A 20,405-nucleotide genomic window follows, 5' to 3' on the forward strand; every position below is an offset into this window, starting at 1 on the left:
ACAAGGTGGGTTACTTGAAGAGAGGCACAAGGTGGGGGGGCTACAGAGAGGGGGCATTTTAGATGGGGAACAAGAGAGAGGAGAAAATTAGGGAAAGACGGCTACAGAAAGAGGGGCCATTATAAGTGGTAGACAAATGAATTACACAATGTGGGGGTCATTAGAATGAGTATTATACATTGTGGGACACCCTGTACAATTGATTGTTATATTCACATATCTCAATGTACAGTCATGGAAAGGATGGGGATGGGAGATAGTAAATAGTTTGCTATGAGACTTAATAATCTCTAGAAGCACCACTGAGTAAAAGTTAAAGTTAACCTAACTGCAGTTGATTTTTGTGCCTCATTGGGGCTCATTTATCAACAGTAGTGCGGTCTGTACTATGTGCAGTTTGCCTGTGGAGTGTGCAGGGGGCGGCAGATTCATCAACTGGTGCACTGTCTTCATTAATCTGGTGCCCCCTACACTGCTCTGGAAGTGGGCACCATTTTTTTTTTGTGCAGCTTTAACATAGCGTGTGGCACAATTCTTTCATGTCGCTACAATAAATGTGGTCCACAGTCTGAATTGGCACCGGAACGCCCCTTTAGGTGCAGAATTTTGTGGCATGCCGGGGGCACAGTGCAGTTTGCACCCTCTATTCAGCGCAAAATCAGACAGAAAATTGGCACAAACGCTTTAATAAATGTGGCCCATTAAGTTCCCAGCTCCATATGTGTATAGCAGCGAGCCGGCTCTATGGGACAGTACAGCAGTAATCGTTCAGGATGACGCAAAGCTAATTGCTGTATTATTTCTGTCATTTTTGGTGAGCGAGCAGCCTGACTTCATAAATGGATTGTTCTGAGAAATTTCTGGGTGAATTGGAGGAGCTTTTTTCTCCGTACTGGATAGAAAAGTTGGCAGAATTTATTCTTGGCTGTCACAAGTGAATTCATTATTTGGGACATGAAAAGCAGAAAGAGATTAAAATAAATGGGAGTTGAATCACAGAGGGAAGGACATAAAAAAGCTGAATAAAATCACACAGCCGCTCAGGGGAAATCAGCAGCAAAAAAAGTGAAAGACAAAAAAAAAGTTATTCCAAGCTGATCTCATACATATAGATGCAGCAGAGCTGAGTTTGTCAGCTACTGGAAATAGATCAGGGGTTTAGCCTTTGGCAAGGAAAGAGTTACAGGGCAGGTAAGGCTGATGGTGTGAAAGCTGCCAGAGTTACCTATAAGCTGCAGGCAGCTTCTGTCCCCTCCCACTTGTAAAAAGATTGAAGGGAAGGAGGGCAGAGAGATAAGACACAGAGGACTCCAGAGAAGGGGAAGCACATTCATCCAGCCTTGGAGGAGGTGACTGCAGCCCTGGGCACAGTGACACTGGGAGACAGAAGCCATTCATCACATACATCTGCAGGCACCAGGCTCTGGACATCATGTATGCCAATGGGAAGGTGGCACTGGTGACTGGCGCTGCACAGGGCATTGGCAGAGCCATGGTGGAGGAACTTTTAAACAAAGGAGCTGCGGTAAGTTACTATATGTTATGTATGATCATGTTCTGCCAGGAGATGATATACATTCTGTATACTGAGCTGAGAGAAGTCCTGGCCAGCCTGGCTCCCTAGAGGGATGCTGCACTGCTGGGAGTTGTAGTTCCCCAGGAGGTTCATTGCTCATAAGATGATAGAGCTGTAGTTTTTATTTTTCAGGTAGAGACTTTCCCAGGAGAAGCTCTGAGTCTAATGTGAGACTGATATGCTGTCTAAGCTGAGACTTGTAGTCCCACAGCAGATCATCTTTGATGAGATTGTAGCGATCATCACTTACTGACCAGTATACAGTGTATACCAGTAGTGTATTCCTCAGCTGGATATGCCTTCTACAAGATCAATCCTGTCACTTGTAGTTCCACTATAGATCATTTCTGAGACTTGTAGTTCCAAAAGCTATATAGCATGTAACAATTCAGAGATCATTGCTGAAACCTAAAGAAGAGCTACAAATAGCATGTTCATTCTCAGAGATCACTGCTGAGACTTGTAGTTCCATAGACTAAAGGAGAGCTATATAGCATGTTCATTCTCAGAGATCACTGCTGAGACTTGTAGTTCCATAGACTAAAGGAGAGCTATATAGCATGTTCATTCTAAGAGATTATTGCTGAGACTTGTAGTTCCTTGGGTGAATAGTGAGAGATTGTATCAGAGATCATTGCTGAGACTTGTAGTTCCATAGACAAAAGAAGAGTTATATAGCATGTTCATTCTAAGAGATCATTGCTGAGACTTGTAGTTCCATAAACTAAAGAAGAGCTATATAGCATGTTCATTCTAAGAGATCATTGCTGAGACTTGTAGTTCCTATGGTGAATAGTGAGAGATTGTATCAGAGATCAGTGCTGAGACTTGTAGTTCCATAGACTAAAGGAGAGCTATATAGCATGTTCATTCTAAGAGATCATTGCTGAGACTTGTAGTTCCATAGACTAAAGGAGAGCTATATAGCATGTTCATTCTAAGAGATTATTGCTGAGACTTGTAGTTCCTTGGGTGAATAGTGAGAGATTGTATCAGAGATCATTGCTGAGACTTGTAGTTCCATAGACAAAAGAAGAGTTATATAGCATGTTCATTCTAAGAGATCATTGCTGAGACTTGTAGTTCCATAAACTAAAGAAGAGCTATATAGCATGTTCATTCTAAGAGATCATTGCTGAGACTTGTAGTTCCTCTGGTGAATCGTCCGAGATTGTATCAGAGTGAATTTCTGTGACTTATAGTTGCATAGAAAGAAAACCTTTATTCCATGTTTAAATTCAGAGTGTATTTCTGAGACTTGTAGTTCCATGGAAAGAAGACATATATTATGCTTAAATTCAGTGTATTGATGAGGCTTGTAATTCCGCAAGAGGATAGCTATTAATACCCTCTCAAAGTGCATGGCTGGGACTTGTAGTTCTTGAAGTAAGGAGTTAAAGTTTTCTTTTCTCAGAATAAATCCCTCACACTTGGGGTTACACAGGTGACGAGTTATGGATTTCCTTTCAGAATTTATGTTGATACTTGTAGTTCCTTGAAGAGTTGTATAGTATTTCTTCTCAAAGTTTTCTATCAAGACTTGAAATTCCTCAGGACGTGAGAAGCTGTAGAATTCTTCCTAGAAATGATTGATGACCCCTGTAAATGTATAGTAGCAGATAATGGCTGTATGTATAGTCCCCAAAGGTATTAGTGAACGATTTAAATAAATGCTGCAGTAGTAAAAAGTGACTAATAGATAGGTGACTATATGTGTACTCTCTTATTACTAATCTCTGCAGATATAAAGTACAGTAGTAAATAGTAACTACATATACAGTATATACTCTAAAGGAATTATTACTGAACTCTGCAGATATACAGTAGTACGTAGTAGCTATATCTATACTCTCAGGACTCATTACTAAACTATGTAAATATAAAGTGCAGTAGTAAATAGTAACTAATAGATAGTAACCATATACATACTCTCAGGACTTATTCATCACTTCTGTTAATACATAGTAGTGGATAATAACTATATGTATCCTCTCAGTACCTGTTGATGACCTCTGTAGATGCATAGCATTGGATAGTAACTATGTGTATCCTCTCAGTAACTATTGATGACATCTGTGTATATATAGCAGTGGATAGTAACTATATGTATCCTCTCAGTTACTATTGATGACCTCTGTATATATATATAGCAGTGGATAATAACTATATGTATACTCTCAGTAACTAATGATGACCTCTGTGTATATATAGTAGTGGATAGGAACTATATGTATCCTCTCAGTTACTATTGATGACCTCTGTATATATATATATATATATATATATATATATATATATATATATATAGCAGTGGATAATAACTATATGTATACTCTCAGTAACTAATGATGACCTCTGTGTATATATAGTAGTGGATAGGAACTATATGTATCCTCTCAGTTACTATTGATGACCTCTGTATATGTATATATATATATATATATATATATATATATATATATATATATATATATATATAGCAGTGGATAATAACTATATGTATACTCTCAGTAACTAATGATGACCTCTGTGTATATATAGCAGTGGATAATAACTATATGTATACTCTCAGTAACTATTGATGACCTCTGTAGATATATACTGGTAGATAGTTTATGTGTTTCTATGTTATGTTTTCTCTCAGGACTTATTACAGAACTCTGCAGATATACGGTAGTAAATAGTAGCTATATGTATGCATGTGTGTAGCCATATGTATGCATGAATTAGAGTTCTTTTACATTCTACATTTCCTCATTGCTGACATATTTTGCTATTTACCATATGGAATCTTTACAGCTGGAGAACTACACACTCTGTATAACCCTAATACTTGTAGTATCTCACCAGATTGTAAGCCTTTTAAACATGCTTGTAAGTTTTTTTGTATTTGTGACTCCTGTAGAAATGGATGTAGGAGCAGGAATCTATGTAAAGGAACACATGGGATGTATTAAAGCTGTTCTGTATCTATAACCATATTACACTGTATACAAAACATACATTATGCTAAAATACTATACAACTCTCTTACATATGCATCGCCTTTATTTGCATTATAGTAAGTCCACCTTTGCTTTTGTAGCTAAAACAGTTCTCTTACTGGCCCGAGGCCAAGACAAGCAATATAATGTTTTCAAAGGGAAGTTTCAGTCAATAATGAAAGTAGAACTGCCCTTAAAGCACCAGTCCATGTAGCTGCTGGCTGCCAACCTTTGTGTCAATTGTTGCATAATGTTTTCCCCCAGTCTTATGAATTTGTGTAAACTAACAAAATTTTATACGAAATCTACCATCAAAATCCATCATGGTAAACCAGGGACGCTTACTCATAGATCCAGGCACTGTGACTTCCTTCTAAAATGAACTTTTAAAATTATGCTAATTAGCCAGAAGGGCTACTGGAGGGGTCCCAAGAGCCCCTCAGATTCAGAGGCTGTGCTGCAGATTCAGAGGCTGTTATATTTTATCACCCTGCACCTCTGCTTCCACAGCACCTCCCCCTCCCTCTGGGAAGTGCTTTTGCACAATGTTACAGTCTATGAACCTGCAGCATGGAGGGGCTCTGGGAGCCACCCCATTAGCCTTTCAGGCTCATTTGCATTATTTTCAAAGTTGATTTTTAGAAGTAAGAAGTATTACCACAGTCACAGTGCCAGGATCTGTGAGTAAGTGTCTCTGGTTTATCAGGATTATTTGGTGGTAGATTTCACAATTAAACAGTGTTTTGCAGCTTATCTATATTGACGACTTATTGGGATTGGCCAACAATATCAGATCAGCCCAACTACTATACAAGTGAGGCGCTGTTCTACAAGCTCCATGTCTTGTGTTGATTTCGGGCCCAAAGATTGAATGAATGTCCATAGTTACAAACTCCCACCAATCTGATGTTGATGATCATTTATAGCATAATAGAGGAAAGCCCTTCTAAACATAAGATTCTTTTAACAATGTATTTTTCTAGCATTTCTGATACAATTCTGTTATATCTGGGTATATTCATATGTAAGCTTCACTTGTACTCCATTCACTTCTATGGGGCTACCGGAAATGGCTGATTAGAATCAGTTACAGCCCCGAGAGGATCTTGCAGACCCCCTTTCTAGTAATAACTAGATGCACCAAAAATAAGTGGTGCCAAACGTGTCTGGAAGCCACCTATATCATATTTCAATTGTCGGTGGCTGAGAGGGGAGCTCTTCTGCCTTGCAACACTGGAGTCCTGGGTTCGAGTCCCACCCAGGTCAACATCTACAAAAATTTTGTATGCTCTCTCTGTATTTGATTGGGTTTCTTCCGGGTACTCCGGTTTCCTCCTATACTCCAAAAAAACATACTGGTAGGTTGATTAGATTGTGAGCCCCATTGGGGACAGGGACTGATTTGGTATGCTTTATGCAGCACTGCATAATCTGTAGGCGCTAAATATATAAAGAAACATGTGTTAGAAAACAATCTACAATCTTCTCTTCCACCCATGTTTTTCCATACTGAATACAACTCGTTATATGTTATAGAATAGGCAGTTGTATCACACAAATGGGAAATCATGGCAGGATCTTGTGCCCAGTCCTTGCGGTGGCTTTGGCACAACTTCAAACAGGAGACAGTAACCTCTAAGACAAATCCTTTGATCCTCCAAGTAGAACTTTCCTGTCATCCTCTGCAATGGCTGTTAGTTTTTCTGAAATCATTTTACTGTCTGCTCTGCCCTTACCCTTTTTCACATGGAAATGGAGGGAATTAGGGAGAGAGAAGAGAATAACAATAGTTTGTTGTCAACTCGGGGCAATAGACATCACTGTTATTTGCAATGCAAATTGTCAGATAAGTCCCAGGACAGCATCTACTGTATTGTATCATTAGAAGATTATTTTTGCATGCTTGAGATTATCAGCTAATATTATAATGAAAGGTCTTCAACAAGCAGGACACATAGGAGGTAGACCTCACCAGCTCTGCGTCCATGTCATAAATGTGATGGGATGGGTTACATATGGGGAGTCATATGTTCCCCATTTTAATAAGGCAACAGTTGTGCTACTTGTTTCAAATTCTATGGGGTTGACACTGAGCACTGCACTTGGCTATGTACAGCAGTTCTGTATATTAAAGGAAATCTACCATCAAAATCCGTCATGATAAACGAGGGGCACTTACTCATAGATCCAGGCACGGTGACTGTGGTCATCTTCTTATATTTGTTATCCATGGCCTCCATTATGCTAATGAGAATGGCTATGGGGTGCCCCGTCCCACTTTGTGAGATTACAGGAAACAGAGGCAGGAGGGAAGTGCCGAAGGAGCACGGGGAGGAGGCGATACATAATGGAGGGGCTCTGGTAACACCCCCAGTGCCTTTAAGGTTCTTTAGTATAACTTTAAAAGTTGATTTTAGAAGGAAGGAGGCCATGGATAACAAATATAAGAAGATTACCACAGTCACAGTGTCTGGATATATGAGTAAATGTCCCTGGTTTATCATGATGGATTTTGATTTCTTTTAAATGAAACAGAAATTGTGATGTCAGCTCCTTACAGATAAAGTATAATACGGTAATCGATTGAGGTACCAGTAGTCAGATCTTCACCAATTAGACACTTATCACCAATACTGTGGAGACAACCCCTTTAAGTAACCTCTGCATTACAGATATGCTTCCTGTATCATAAATCTGCAGGTTTTCTAATACATTAAGGTTTCCTAGTATAATTTTTTATCCTTTTAGTTATATGGTCGTTAAACAAACATAATAATAGTGCATGTACCAAAGTTGCTTTGTATTTTGGCAGGATAATGACTTCCAAGGACACTAAAATCTAACCATTCATAGTTTTCATAGCTGATCAAGTTATCCACAGTTATGAAATGTGTATTGCCTTTGGCTGCTGGAAATACACTGGTAACACAGCTGGTTATCTAGTGCTGTGCAATAGCATCAGCAATTCTTCCTGTTACTGAGTGTCCTCCATCATGACCTCAGCAGCTCGGGATCTGTGTCATCTAATAACATGGCCTATTCCCTAGTGCACATTGTTCTCCTCGCAAAACCACTGCCTATTACTGTGGAAACAGTTTGGTATTTTCCATCCCAAAAGCATGTGCCAGGTAAAACAAAATATAGATGTCTATCCATGCAAGTGAAAAATAAAGTACATAAAACTTTTGTGTGGAGGAGGTTTATAGGAAACTAATAAATTATTTATATACCATTTCACAAAGAGACTATTTAAGATGAGTTACATACAGTGCCTTCTCCGGGTATCAGTAGGCCCCTAGGCGACAGAACCTCACTGGGCCCCTTTGCAGTGGCATTAAACATTTAGAAACTAAAACAGACTCCTGTTCTCTGGTTTATCATCCCAAACAGTCCCCTCATGGGTATTTTATACCCCCTCATACCCTAGGGATTCATTGGATACAGCCTCCCCTCACCCCCATGGATTTCTTATGTACAGCCTTATGTGATCTGGGCTCCGGCACTTGCCCAGGTATGTCCAGTGCTGGCGCCGGCCCTTGCGACATAGACTTGGATTATAATAATTATGTTAAATTATTAATTAATAATAATTATGAATGAATAACCATAAATAATGTGAAAATAATATGAAATGGACATATTTTATGGAAACACAAAATGAAAATTTAGATCAAAGTGAAAGTAAACATTTTGGGGCACCCGGAGTTCACTGAAAGTGCATTATCCGACTAGAGTGCACTGTGCTGCGATTCACTAAGATTGTGCGCCTGATATCCTGAATGTGTCACTTCCCCGCTCAGGTCTGAAAGAGTTCACCATCTATTTTGTGGTGCATGTAAGTGCTTGGGCATGAAGCACAATTTAAAAGTTAAATCCCGCGCTCAGTCCAATTCAGTTGGATCGTCTGACTGCCCACCCCCCAATTTGTGTCCCAGGAAAGCCAATGCAGCTGCGCCAAAAAACAATTGCATGCAACACAATCCCAGCGCAGACCCATGTTAAATACCTGTGCAAGGCTTGTAATCCCCGAAAAAAGACGAACATGCAATCTGCGACACTTGTGCAATTTTGACCATACGTTATATAATGTCTTGTTTGTATATGTATCCTATGATCTGTAAAGCGCTATGAAATATTATGGCACGATATAAATATTTATTTTTACTATTAGTATTAATAATTATAGTTGGACAAGTTGGAAAGTGTCAGTCCCCTGTGTATCAGCGCATCACCTACCTCGTTTGTAGCTTGGAGCAAAACCACAGATTGGCTTCTAGGTCACCTAAAACTCTTGATCTCAGCCCCAATGATATGTACATTTACTGGCACAGTTAGGGATGTGACACTAGCTAGGTCTATTTTTTGTGGTTTCTTCTTCCTTTAAGTTAACAATGGGTCAATTAATTTGTTATGTGTGAACAGCATCCAAGTTTTGTGTGACATTCTTCTGGCACACAATGGGTGAATTAACACATTCGACCTGCAATCAGGAAGTACGTTTTTTAAATGGAATTTTCTACAAACCACAGTGAGCCTCCTATTTCTACGCCGGGGGGGGGGGGGGGGGGGGGGCGAAATGAAACGTGCGCCTAAACAAAAATTTGCACCAAATCTTAAATCATTAATTCAGTTCAGTATTGTGAAAGCTAGTCTTAGTAAATAATGAATTTGGCGCATTTTAAAGTGATTTTGCCTTTTCCTGTGTTCATTTGGCACAATGGAAAGTCGCAAAACAATATTTGTACCACAACAGCGCCAAAACACTGCATAGACAAAAAAGACAATGATAAATTCCTCCCAATGCGTCTATTCTCAGTTTAATTTAGTTGATTGATGGGACCTTTGGGACAACTTACAGAAGTCCCCGGCTGTATACACCAGAACCGGTGACTTGAGGTCCTTCATTTGGACCCCTATAAACAGACATTTATCCCCAATGTTGTGATACCATCTTCTGCAGATTTCATTATATTTGTTTAGAAGAATTATGCATTTATCACCATTTTTATGTCATATCAATGGACTTTAAGCTTGTTTTTGGGGGTAAAATGGCCTTTAAAATGTAAGCAGAGCCTAAATCAGAGTCCAGTGATCTACTTATCTCCTTGCATATGGAAGTGTTCTATTTCTCAATATATAAAATAGTATATATTCCAAATATCTATTGGTATAAGGCGTGCATTCAGACAACCGTATGGGGGGACATATGTACGGCTGCAAGCTTTTGGCCGTACATACGTCCCCCATATACGGCAATGGCCGCCCAGAGCAATACGGTTCCACATACGTGTGACACCGTACCACTCCATACACTGACTTGTCCTATCTTTCCCCGTGTGTATGGCCTGTATGCTGTGCATTTCTATGGAGAGGGGAGGGGTCACTTATGCGCAATGGCCTGGCGAGCATACGTTTGTGTAAATGTAGCCTTAATGGACATCCGCCAGGATTAAGGATTGTAAACTAAGCCCACAGACATACTGGTGTCTGCCCCCTCTGGCAGGATATGCTCTTCTTTTAGCTTATTATGCCCTGGTTTTTAAGAAATAAAGGTTTTAAAAAATATGCAAATGAGTTTGTGGAGCACCAGGCTCCATTGACATCTATGGAGGGTGGAGCCCTTCAGGTTCATTTACATGATTTTTAAAACCTTTTTCTCATAAAAACAAGGTCCTAAGAAGCTAAAAGAAGAGCAGAATCTGCCAGAGGGGGCACACACCAGTATGTCTGTGGGCTTGGTTTACAATCCTTCATCCTGGTGGAAGATGACCTTTAAAGTATAAAATGACATTTCAAATGAAAATGTAGAGACATATTTATAAATGAGTTAGTGTCTCCTAGTCATAATGTACAGAGATGTTATTATGATAAAAAAGTTATGTTTCCCTATTGACCAGGTCTAATACTATATGTATTCATGGCTTGATGGAACTACTCCATGCAACCAAGAACATACAAAGTAAATAACATACCTAGAACTTTAGGTGAATGAGCATAGACAAAGCTTGTGAATCAATGAGATAAGGTACTCCCCAAAAAACTCAAAAATTGCTACGGCAAACATTGCATACCGTGAAATATGCGTCCTTAAAAAATGTAAACACACCGTCGTCTTCATGCTATCACATCTGGAAGCAAGCTTGTACAAAATACTAAGCCCTCAAGACAAGAATAAGCTGCAGAATGGAATGTGGAATTATCTGACAGTTTAGAGGAAGTCGAGAACGACATAAACGGAGACAACAAACATACACAACACGAGTAAACACGAGCTTATTGGGGTGTGATATGTAATGAGATCAATGCTCTATTAGCTTCCAGTGTTCGTGATCCTGAGACATATGCGTCATAGGATAAATCATTTCATGAAGTTGTTGGAATGTACATAATGTGCAGTGCTAGGCCGGCTGATGTTTTTGGAGCAGATTGTACTCCATGTGTTATTAGATGGATCTTAATACAATGATAAATTCCAACTCAAGTGAGATGCATTGCTCATGCAGTGCTGGCAGGACAGGATGCAATCACTAGCGTACAAATTACTATTACATCATCGTTGTTACGAGCTGTGTATTAGGTAGGATTAGTAATGATTTCACATGTCCTCACACAGTCACATTACATAAGCCATTGCACCCAGATTCCTTATTGTAAGAAGGGCCCAGAAGGCACTTTGACTCTTGAACATTTTGGGGCAGATGTATCATTATGCAGGATGTTACTCCAGTTATGCTGGAGAGTCTTAGGAGCTCTAGGGCCACATTTATCAGGGCTTGTATACCTGAAATCTGATGCATAAAGTGCATAAAATTAAGTGTTGATTGATCCAAAAAAGCATATATGCTAGAGTATAAGCTGAGTTTTTCAGCACAAAAAATCTGCTGAAAAAAACAAACTCAGCTTATACTCCAGGGGCTGAATTCATAGTGTGTGCCCCGCCAGCACACAAGGACCTGTCGCTTGCTGCTCACATGAAACAAAAAGAAGAAGTGCAGCTGGCATCGGTAAAGCGAGTACAAAGTTTATTTTTTTAAGTACTGGGGGCATGTGCTGGCTGGCTATATACAGGGCAGAAGGGTGCTGACTATATACTGGGGACATATACTGGCTGGCTATATACAGGGCAGAAGGGTGCTGACTTTATACTGGGGGGCATGTGCTGGCTGGCTATATACTGGGGGGGGGGGCGCGGGATAAGCCGGCAGAATATATACCGGGGACATGTGCTGGCTGGCTATATACTGCGGGGGGGATAAGCCGGTAGAATATATACTGGGGACATATGCTGGATGGTTATATACTGGGTGGAGAATGGTACCAATGGCTTTTCCACCCAACGCTTACTACTTACTACTAATATACTAAAAGGATATCTATTACCAGATCAAGGATTGTAAACCAAGCACACTGACATACCGGTGCCCTCGTTTTTAAGAAAAAGGGGATTTTAAAATGAGCAAATAAGACTGAGGGGCTCAATAGGAGTTAATGGAGCCTGGAGCAACATTTCAGGCTCATTTGCATCTATCTGGTGATAGATGTCTTAAGTCAATGGGTTTCCAAGTTTTTTATGTTAAAATTAGGTATTTCAGCTAAGGTAATTCTCTAGTTTGCTTGTTTATGTAGCCCGGATATAATCTGCATCAATATATAGAACACAAGTCCCCAACACTCTATTCTTTCAAAGTCACATTTAACCTTGAAAAATATGAGAAAATATGTTTTAAATGTAAATTATTTTATGGAAATGCCAAGTGTTTGGATATATTTTAGAGTGACACACAGACATTTTGCCATTCAAACTGGCAATATTTTATGGTCAATATATGTTTACAATATTGTCACAGTAGATATGGTATTATACCCAATGTTAATATCCTGAAATTCAGGGTTCCACAACTTTCTGATCATTTTTTCTCCATAACTTTTTGTGGATTGGGTAATAGAGGCGAGTAAGGGAGCCTCTGACACAGATGTGGAAATAGCCATGTAATGTTTGGCACACTCAAGTCTATTCCCTATTTGCTAATGACACATTGCTCCATGTGTTTTCTGCATGTCTATATTCACCCATTTTTTTTATTATAAATATCCTGTATAATCAGTTTTGTAAAGAACACATTTCATGTACACTATAAATAGGACCTCAGGAATCTTACTTGTAGAACCAGTTATCTTCATTAGTTAGAAGAATGATGTCTGTGCTAATAAATTCCAAGCATCAATATTTGTAAGCAGCTGCAGGTGTGGTGGTGGTGGAGTCCTTCCAAGCATGACCCGGTCTCCCTGTCCTATAATTCCATATAAATGTTCCTCTGTAGACACACATATCATGAACAAACATCTTGTGTCCGTCTTGTGCAACCTAAAAATAAAATAACATCAGGGAACATGTAGTTTCTATTAGTCACCAATGAGACCATTAAATCACCCAGAGAAAAAGCCTTTAAAATATTTTACTGACATGTTTGGAGAACTACGAGGAAGATCATTATTTTTACTCAAAATTTGTGAGAACTGAAAGTGGAAGTATTCAAAAAAAAGAAAAGGTCACCGTCAGTTACCACATAGAATAGTAACCCTTTCAGGAACATGACATTTTTTGGTTAATAATACATAAGGTTGAAAAAGTTCAGGTCCATCCTATAGACCTACAGTGCTGTCCAAATGAAGGCAAAAAATCCTGTAAGGCTTTGTCAGTTGGCCCAAAAATAGCATCAACCTTCTATCTTGGTCCCATAAAAAAATTATACTTTTGCTTTTAATAAAGGCATCCATGCCCCTCTTGAAATATATACTGTATGATCTATCATGATAAGTGCCTTGACCAAAGGTCTAGGTCTATAAAGGTCATTAGAATTATTCCTTTACCTTCCATCTAGATATTTGTATATTGTAATGATGTCCCCCCTCATTCCTTTATCTTAACTGAATAACCCCAACTTTGATATTCTATCATTCATTATATTTCAATTCCTCTTTTCCCCTAATAATCCTGGTTGCTCTCTTCTGCACCCATTCCAGTTCTACTATGTCCTTTTTATATACTGTGCCCAAAACTGCACACACTATTCCATGTGTTGTCTGACCTGTGATTTGTATAAGGGCAAAACTATGTCCTTATCATTACATCTGCTTCAATGCATAATTGTACTTTTTCGTTTGGTCAATGAAAAACTTTTCCATAAGATTTCAATCTGGTGTTTAGTCAGTTTGAAAAAAAACATGCTAAAAAAACTGATGACTGTAGTCCAGGTTTTCTATGGCAATGGATCAGTGAAAAACACATTTCACTTGGAGTACAATGCATCCGACATGTTCTCATAGACATGTATTGGGCATATATCAAGCCCTATACAAATGTTAAAAAATTGTGTGTGAAAAAAATGCATGTCTTGCCAAACACATTTAAGGAAATCTACCATTTTAAATGGGTCATTCTAAACATACCGTTACACAGCGCTAGGTAAGCCGATGCTGGAGGTGGTCGTGATATGGCATGGAAATGGATTTATCAATAGGCATATGACCCCATTCAGCACTCCTGGGCTTTTGACACAGGGTACTTGGCGCTTGGTCCCGATCATAACAATGTACGTGCCTTGCGTGCTTGAAACTTCTTCCCCTCTCGCTCGATCCCAAGAGCTGGTGACGTCACCGAGTTCTCGGAAGCACTGGTGCATGCTCACTGTATCTTCATTTCGCATGGCCGCAGATACAGTGCGCATGTGCCAATGCTCCCAATGCAGTCCGTTTTTTATTGCGCAAATTCGGAAAACCTGTCAAAAACGGATGCAAAAAACGGTAGAAGTTTCAAGCATGCAAGGCGCATGCATTGTTATGAATGTGCCCTAGCACTAAGTGCCCTGTTTCAGGGGCCCAGGAGCGCCGAATGGGGTCATATGCCTATTGATAAATCGATTTTTCATTGAAACTGCAGATTTCCATGCCATATCATGACCACCTGCAGCATCGGCTTACCTAACGCTGTGTAACGGTATGTTTAGGTCAGAATGACCAATTTAAAAGAGAGTTTACTATCCTCCTCTGTATTACCTGTTGACTTTACAGAGCTTAGTGTAATCCATAAATATTGAAATTCTGCTGCTTCTATGGCACCAAATTGGTAACTGCAAACTAATCTGATTGTGTACTATTAATGACAAGCCTCTGTTTTCTAGCATTCATCCAACTGCTACACATATTTTCCCCTAATCCCAGTAGTCTCATTTTATGTAACAATATTTTATGCGGCACTGTATTAAATGCCTTGTAAAAGTCTAGATGGACAACATCCACAGCTTCCCCCAGGTCCAATCTAGAACCTACCTCCACATAGAAGCAGATCAGATTATTTTGATGGGGCCAATGGCTCATAATTATGTTGATGCTGTGTAATAAGTTATTACCTTTGGGATACTCCAGGTTTTGTGTTAACATTTTTTTTATCTCCCATAGTTCTGTTAGTATTTTTCAATTTATTATTCTCGGGATTCTGATACTGTTGAATGTAAGAACATGAAGTGATATAGACTTAGCTATATCCATACTATAGTGGGGTGGTACTTCTGGGGACCCCAAGTCTTATGTATGACACCATATGTCTGCTTACTGTTTATATTGCACTTTTCTTGTTACAGACTGTACGGTCTTTTTGGTACTTGGAGGGATCATGGCTAGTATTTTGGGGGGGAATAAATATTCAGACTTATTATAAAAAAACTCAAGTGTTTTCATGTGTTTTCTTGTGTAGTTGGCAATGGTGGATCAAAACCGCATAGCAGGTGAACAGTGTAAGGCCGTCCTCGACGAGAAATTTGGAAGTAACAGGACGCTGTTTATCCAGTGTGACGTCACCGACCAAGAACAGCTGAGAGGTGAGGATCAATGCCTCTGTGTGCAAGAGGGTAGGTTGTAGAGGCATTACTGGATTCTCAGTAGTGGATTCAATTGAGTTATATACAGAGGTGTTATTTTTTATCGTATTCTTGTCTGTGATGAAAATTAGGTAAATGCTGCAAAAGAGCTCCTGAAAATCGGCACATGTCAATCTGTTAGTAGAGTTAGTGCCCCAAATGAGAATTGCAGGATTTAGTATTTTAATAAAATATAGGAAATGTTTCATATGATTTTCTTTTGTTCATTCTAAGAATACCGTAATAATGGTCTTTAGATTGTGACAATATATTCTGCAAGACTTCATATATTTTTCTCAAGGAAAGAGGACATATGTAACTTTATGTGCCACATTTATGTTGTAGATGCTTTTCAGAAGACAGTAGAACATTTTGGAAGGTTGGACATCCTGGTGAACAATGCTGGAGTCAACAATGAAAAGGACTGGGAGAAGACTATTGAAGTTAACCTGGTAAGTTATAAACTACACAAATGCTTGAAGATGGTCTATTCAAACAGTTTTCCCAAGAATGCCACTTATACATCTTCCATATAAGAGGGGGTAGAGATTTCTGGGATACAACCACCTTGAGTAAATTAAGGTGTTCTACACATGAACAACCACCAATCTATTGGACTGACAGAGCATTATATTTGTCTCCGTTATTCCTATGGAAGTAAAAAAAAAGTGTTGGTCATGAATATACACTAACTCTCCTTTCAAAAAGGAAACTTGGAGACCACCATTCTCATGATCAAACAGATCCGTTCGATCTGAGCAGACACTTATCTCTAGAAAGAGACACCTGCATTGTGATTACTGGGGTCACTATGTGGATGTGTGTTCTTCATGGTAATACCCGCTTAAAGCAGCAGCTACATGCATGGACAGTACAGAAGATTGGAGTTATATGAATCAAATGTATATAAGTGCTGCAGACAAAAATATCAATATAAATCATTAGCTTCACAGTTATTTCTATGGAACGTGAGGTGACTTATGGGTGTGACCACAACTCTAAGGCACAAAACACTCTGCAATGTGAATGTGGGGCAACATAACCTTCCTTAAAGTAAATTAAGCATCAAAATCCAGCATGATAAGCGATGGACACTTACTCATAGATCCAAACACTGTGACTGGGGCAATCTTCATATATTTGTTATTCATGGCCTCCTTTCTTCTAAAATCAACTTTTACAATCATGCTAATAAACCCGAATGGCTCCTGGGAGTGTTACCTGAGTCCCTCTGTTCTCTCGTTTCATATGAATCTCATCCCCTGCTCCCTCAGCACTTCCCCACTTCCTCTCCATGATGTAAAATCACTGCAGCAGAAGAAGTTTCAGTATGAGCGGGAAAGTGCTCCTTACACAGTGTAACGGCCTGTAAATCTGCAGCACAGAGGGGTTCTTTTAACCCTTTTAAGCCCTTCTGGCTTATTAGCATCATTTTAAAGTATATTTTAGAAAGAAGTAGGCTAGAGATAACAAATATAAGAAAATTATCACGGTCACAGTGCCTGGATCTATGAGTAAGTGTCACTGGTTTATCATGTTGAATTTTATGGTAGATTACCTTTAATGGCTCATTGGAGGATATGGTCAAAATCATCTTGTCATTCCATCCTTAGAGGTATTCACATTCATGAAGAATAATAATTGTATATACAAAAAATAGAAATTCCTATCCAAAAAAATGTATTGTCTTGGGCTCATTATGGGAACGGCACCAATTTCAAGCCATGGACACACTAGAAGCGCAGTAAGAAGTCATGGATTTTTGGAAACATCTTTCGTCCACACAATTACTTTCTATTTTGTACACTGGAATAAACAGGGCAATAATATAACACAGGAAATATTCCAGCCATGTGCTCATTTACATTCTTCATGTGTGCGGCTTCAGTGTTATCTGAGACAACTATATAGAAACATGCAAATCTCAGGGCCTTACCGGCTTAGCTGACTTCTTTGTAGAAACACCTTCGCCTGTCAGAAGCCTCCAGCCACATAGATGAATTATAGAGAGAAGATAATGAAGGGTTTGCAGAAGTTCCTATTTTTGATATGTTTAATTTTTCCATTGCTGATCATCTGGTCTGCTGGAGGGCAGAATATAGAAATCTGACATTAATAATATAGATCAATTTTACTATTCTTTAGTCATTTTTAAAAATTTTAAAAACCTGTTCGGATCCAGTACTGAGCCAGGACCCCAACCATTAACACCCTCGATTGACATTGGGATTTAAACCACGCCACCATTATTGTGAGGGTTGTCTCTACCGATGACATTAACGGAGAGCAACGATCCTTCCCAAAATAGCATCTCCGCGCGATTAGTTCTGGCGCACCCCTGGGGAAGGTAGATGATGGTGCACACAACCAATTTAGATGTCGCTGACGACTTTACCAGCAGTATTCAAAGAGTTAGTGGGCGTTGACAGTGGGGGGTTGAGTTTTGGTATCCAAACCAAGACTTTGTGGCTTGGGTCCGCTCAACACTAAAATTCTATTTGAACCTAGAAAACCTAGGCAAAATAGACCTGACCAAGCATGATGATCAGAATTTTTACTGTGTATACAAACCATCCATCAATGTCACTTTGTCCATAAATTCAGACGTGGTGTGTAAGTACAGAAAATTTGGCAATCTCTAGAAATAAACAGAATACATTCCTGCATGGACAGGTTCCTCCCTTTACAACAGTTACATTAAATCATATTTGTAGCTTCTAGTAAGCCAAGGTATCATTCTTTCTATTATGGCTAAATTCTTTTACGTTATTATCTTTGCAGGGTTTTCTAGGTTATACACCTCCACCTCTTTATTAATGTGGTGTAAACATATAACTACTGCTAGTGTAACACTGTGCAAAGCCAGATACATGACTTCTGCAAAAAGTCTCATAAAAAGTCTCATAGTTACTCCAGGCACTGCTGGCCTATGTACTTTTTATGCATTTCGAGACTTTTTGGAAAAAAGTGCTACAACAGACACAGCAGTGTCACACTGCTAACATTATCAGAAACCTCCGATAGACAATCTCTCGCGCTGTACAATAGAAACCGCTGAACCCCGCTGTAAGCACTCGGACGTATTCATGAGGGGGCGGTGACTGCGGCAGTCACTGTCGGCCTATGGAGTAGGAGGGGCGGTCCGGGGGTGAAGCAGCGACCCCAACGACCCCCTCATGAATACCCCTGACAGCTTACAGCGCAGTCCGGTGTTTACTATTGTAGAGCGTGGCAGCGTTTGCTGGCTTTATCGGAGGTTTCAGATAATGCTAGCAGTGTAACACTGCTGTGTCTGTTGTAGCTTACTTTAGTAGAAGCAGTTTTTACAGGTGACAGGTCCTCTTTAAGTTGAATTTGTATGTAAGTCGAAACTCTATATTTTATAATTGAAGCTCCAGACAAAATAATTTTTTGTCCCAGTAACAATTGGAGTTTCAAAATATTTTTGCTGTAATGGGACCAAGGATTATCAATAAAGCTTAATTACAGACACCTTACAGCTGATTATTGCAGCCTGGGACTATAGTAACATCCAGAGAGCTTCACCAGAGGTCACAGGGGCAGAGGGGTCCATCTGTAGCTAGGGGTCGTACGTAAGTCGGGTGTCCTTAAGTAGGGAATCGCCTGTATGTATATCTAAAACTGTTTCATTAACAGTTGACTCAGATCCTCCAGATGGCTGTTTTTGGCATTCGCTTCTTCAAATTGTTTTAAACTTCCATGTTTGCTTTTATCCTTCTATTAAAGATTTCTTCCTTTTGACCTTTTCATTGTTTGATTTTTATTCAAACAAACTTGCAATGAAAGTGCAGATCTGGAATATGAGGTAAAAAAAGCGGATGTAGTTTATCAATTCAAAAACAAAATCCAAACGAATATCACAGGTGCAATAACAGAAGAATGGCCAGAAGATGCATTACTATACTGTGACATTGATAGTTATGAGATATAGACTCATCTGGCTGTGATGTCACTGGCTCTGAGCTAAGATACTTATATACATATATGATATACATTAGACAATGGGGGTCATTTACTAAGGGCCCGAATCTTGTTTTCCCGACGTGTTACCCGAATATTTCCGATTTGCGCCGATTTTCCCTTAATTGCCCCGGGATTTTGGCTCACGCGATCGGATTGTGGCGCATCGGCGCTGGCATGCACGCGACGGAAATCGGGGGGCGTGGCCGCATTTTTAAAAAAAAAATGTTACGGGACTCGCGCTTACCTTCACTTAGTCCGGCTTAGTGAAGATCAGTGCATTCCGGGGAACTTCAGTGCAGGTGGAGGTCGGAGGAACTGCCTTAGTGAATCCCGGCCGGACCCGAATCCACCACAGAGAACGCGCCGCTGGACTGGGTAAGTAAATCTGCCCCATTCTCTCATTATCAAGATCAATAAAATCATGGATGGTGTTTTTATAAATCATACAAATTACTAGAAATCATATTAAAAAAAAAAACATTTTCAATCTAAATGTAGCTTTTGCAGCACAGCACCGATCCACTTACTGAGTAAAACTCACAGTACATAATTCTTATACAAGGGAACAACCCAAAGGTAATTTCACATGTCTCTAAAAACATTAAGCGGGTGTCGTAAATAGATTAGCGTCTATGAAATATGATAAAAGTTACCTTTAACCCAGTTAGAGAACTTTCCCAATATAATGGTTGTTGATCTACGGGTTGTCATAAGTTTCTGGAATACTTAAATCTCTGTATCAACAAGGTTAAGATGCCAAAAACACATTCTGTTCAGACACGTAAGGAATTACTGATCCTGGGCGATCTACGACAGCCTCTGACAGTCGTGACTGATTTCTAATAACCATGTAGTCACAAGAATAATGTGGAAATGTAGGCGCTACACATTAAGGGAAGTTGACATTTACATAAGACTAGTTAGTTACTTTGTCATCGCATACCT

General features: G+C 39.5%; 1 protein-coding gene across 1 annotated transcript in view; it reads left to right on the forward strand.

Annotated features, from left to right (window-relative positions):
* The first annotated feature begins 1,152 nt into the window (after positions 1-1,152).
* HPGD (15-hydroxyprostaglandin dehydrogenase) overlaps positions 1,153-20,405 on the forward strand; it is a 42,669-nt gene continuing 23,416 nt past the window's right edge. The window contains exons 1-3 of the mRNA XM_072123776.1: positions 1,153-1,525; positions 15,314-15,437; positions 15,822-15,928. Of these exons, the coding sequence (XP_071979877.1) occupies positions 1,433-1,525; positions 15,314-15,437; positions 15,822-15,928 (324 nt within the window). The 5' untranslated portion in view covers positions 1,153-1,432. The remainder of the gene's footprint in view (positions 1,526-15,313; positions 15,438-15,821; positions 15,929-20,405) is intronic.

This window comes from Engystomops pustulosus, chromosome 1, assembly GCF_040894005.1.
Source record: "Engystomops pustulosus chromosome 1, aEngPut4.maternal, whole genome shotgun sequence".
In the NCBI taxonomy this organism is placed as follows: domain Eukaryota; kingdom Metazoa; phylum Chordata; class Amphibia; order Anura; family Leptodactylidae; genus Engystomops; species Engystomops pustulosus.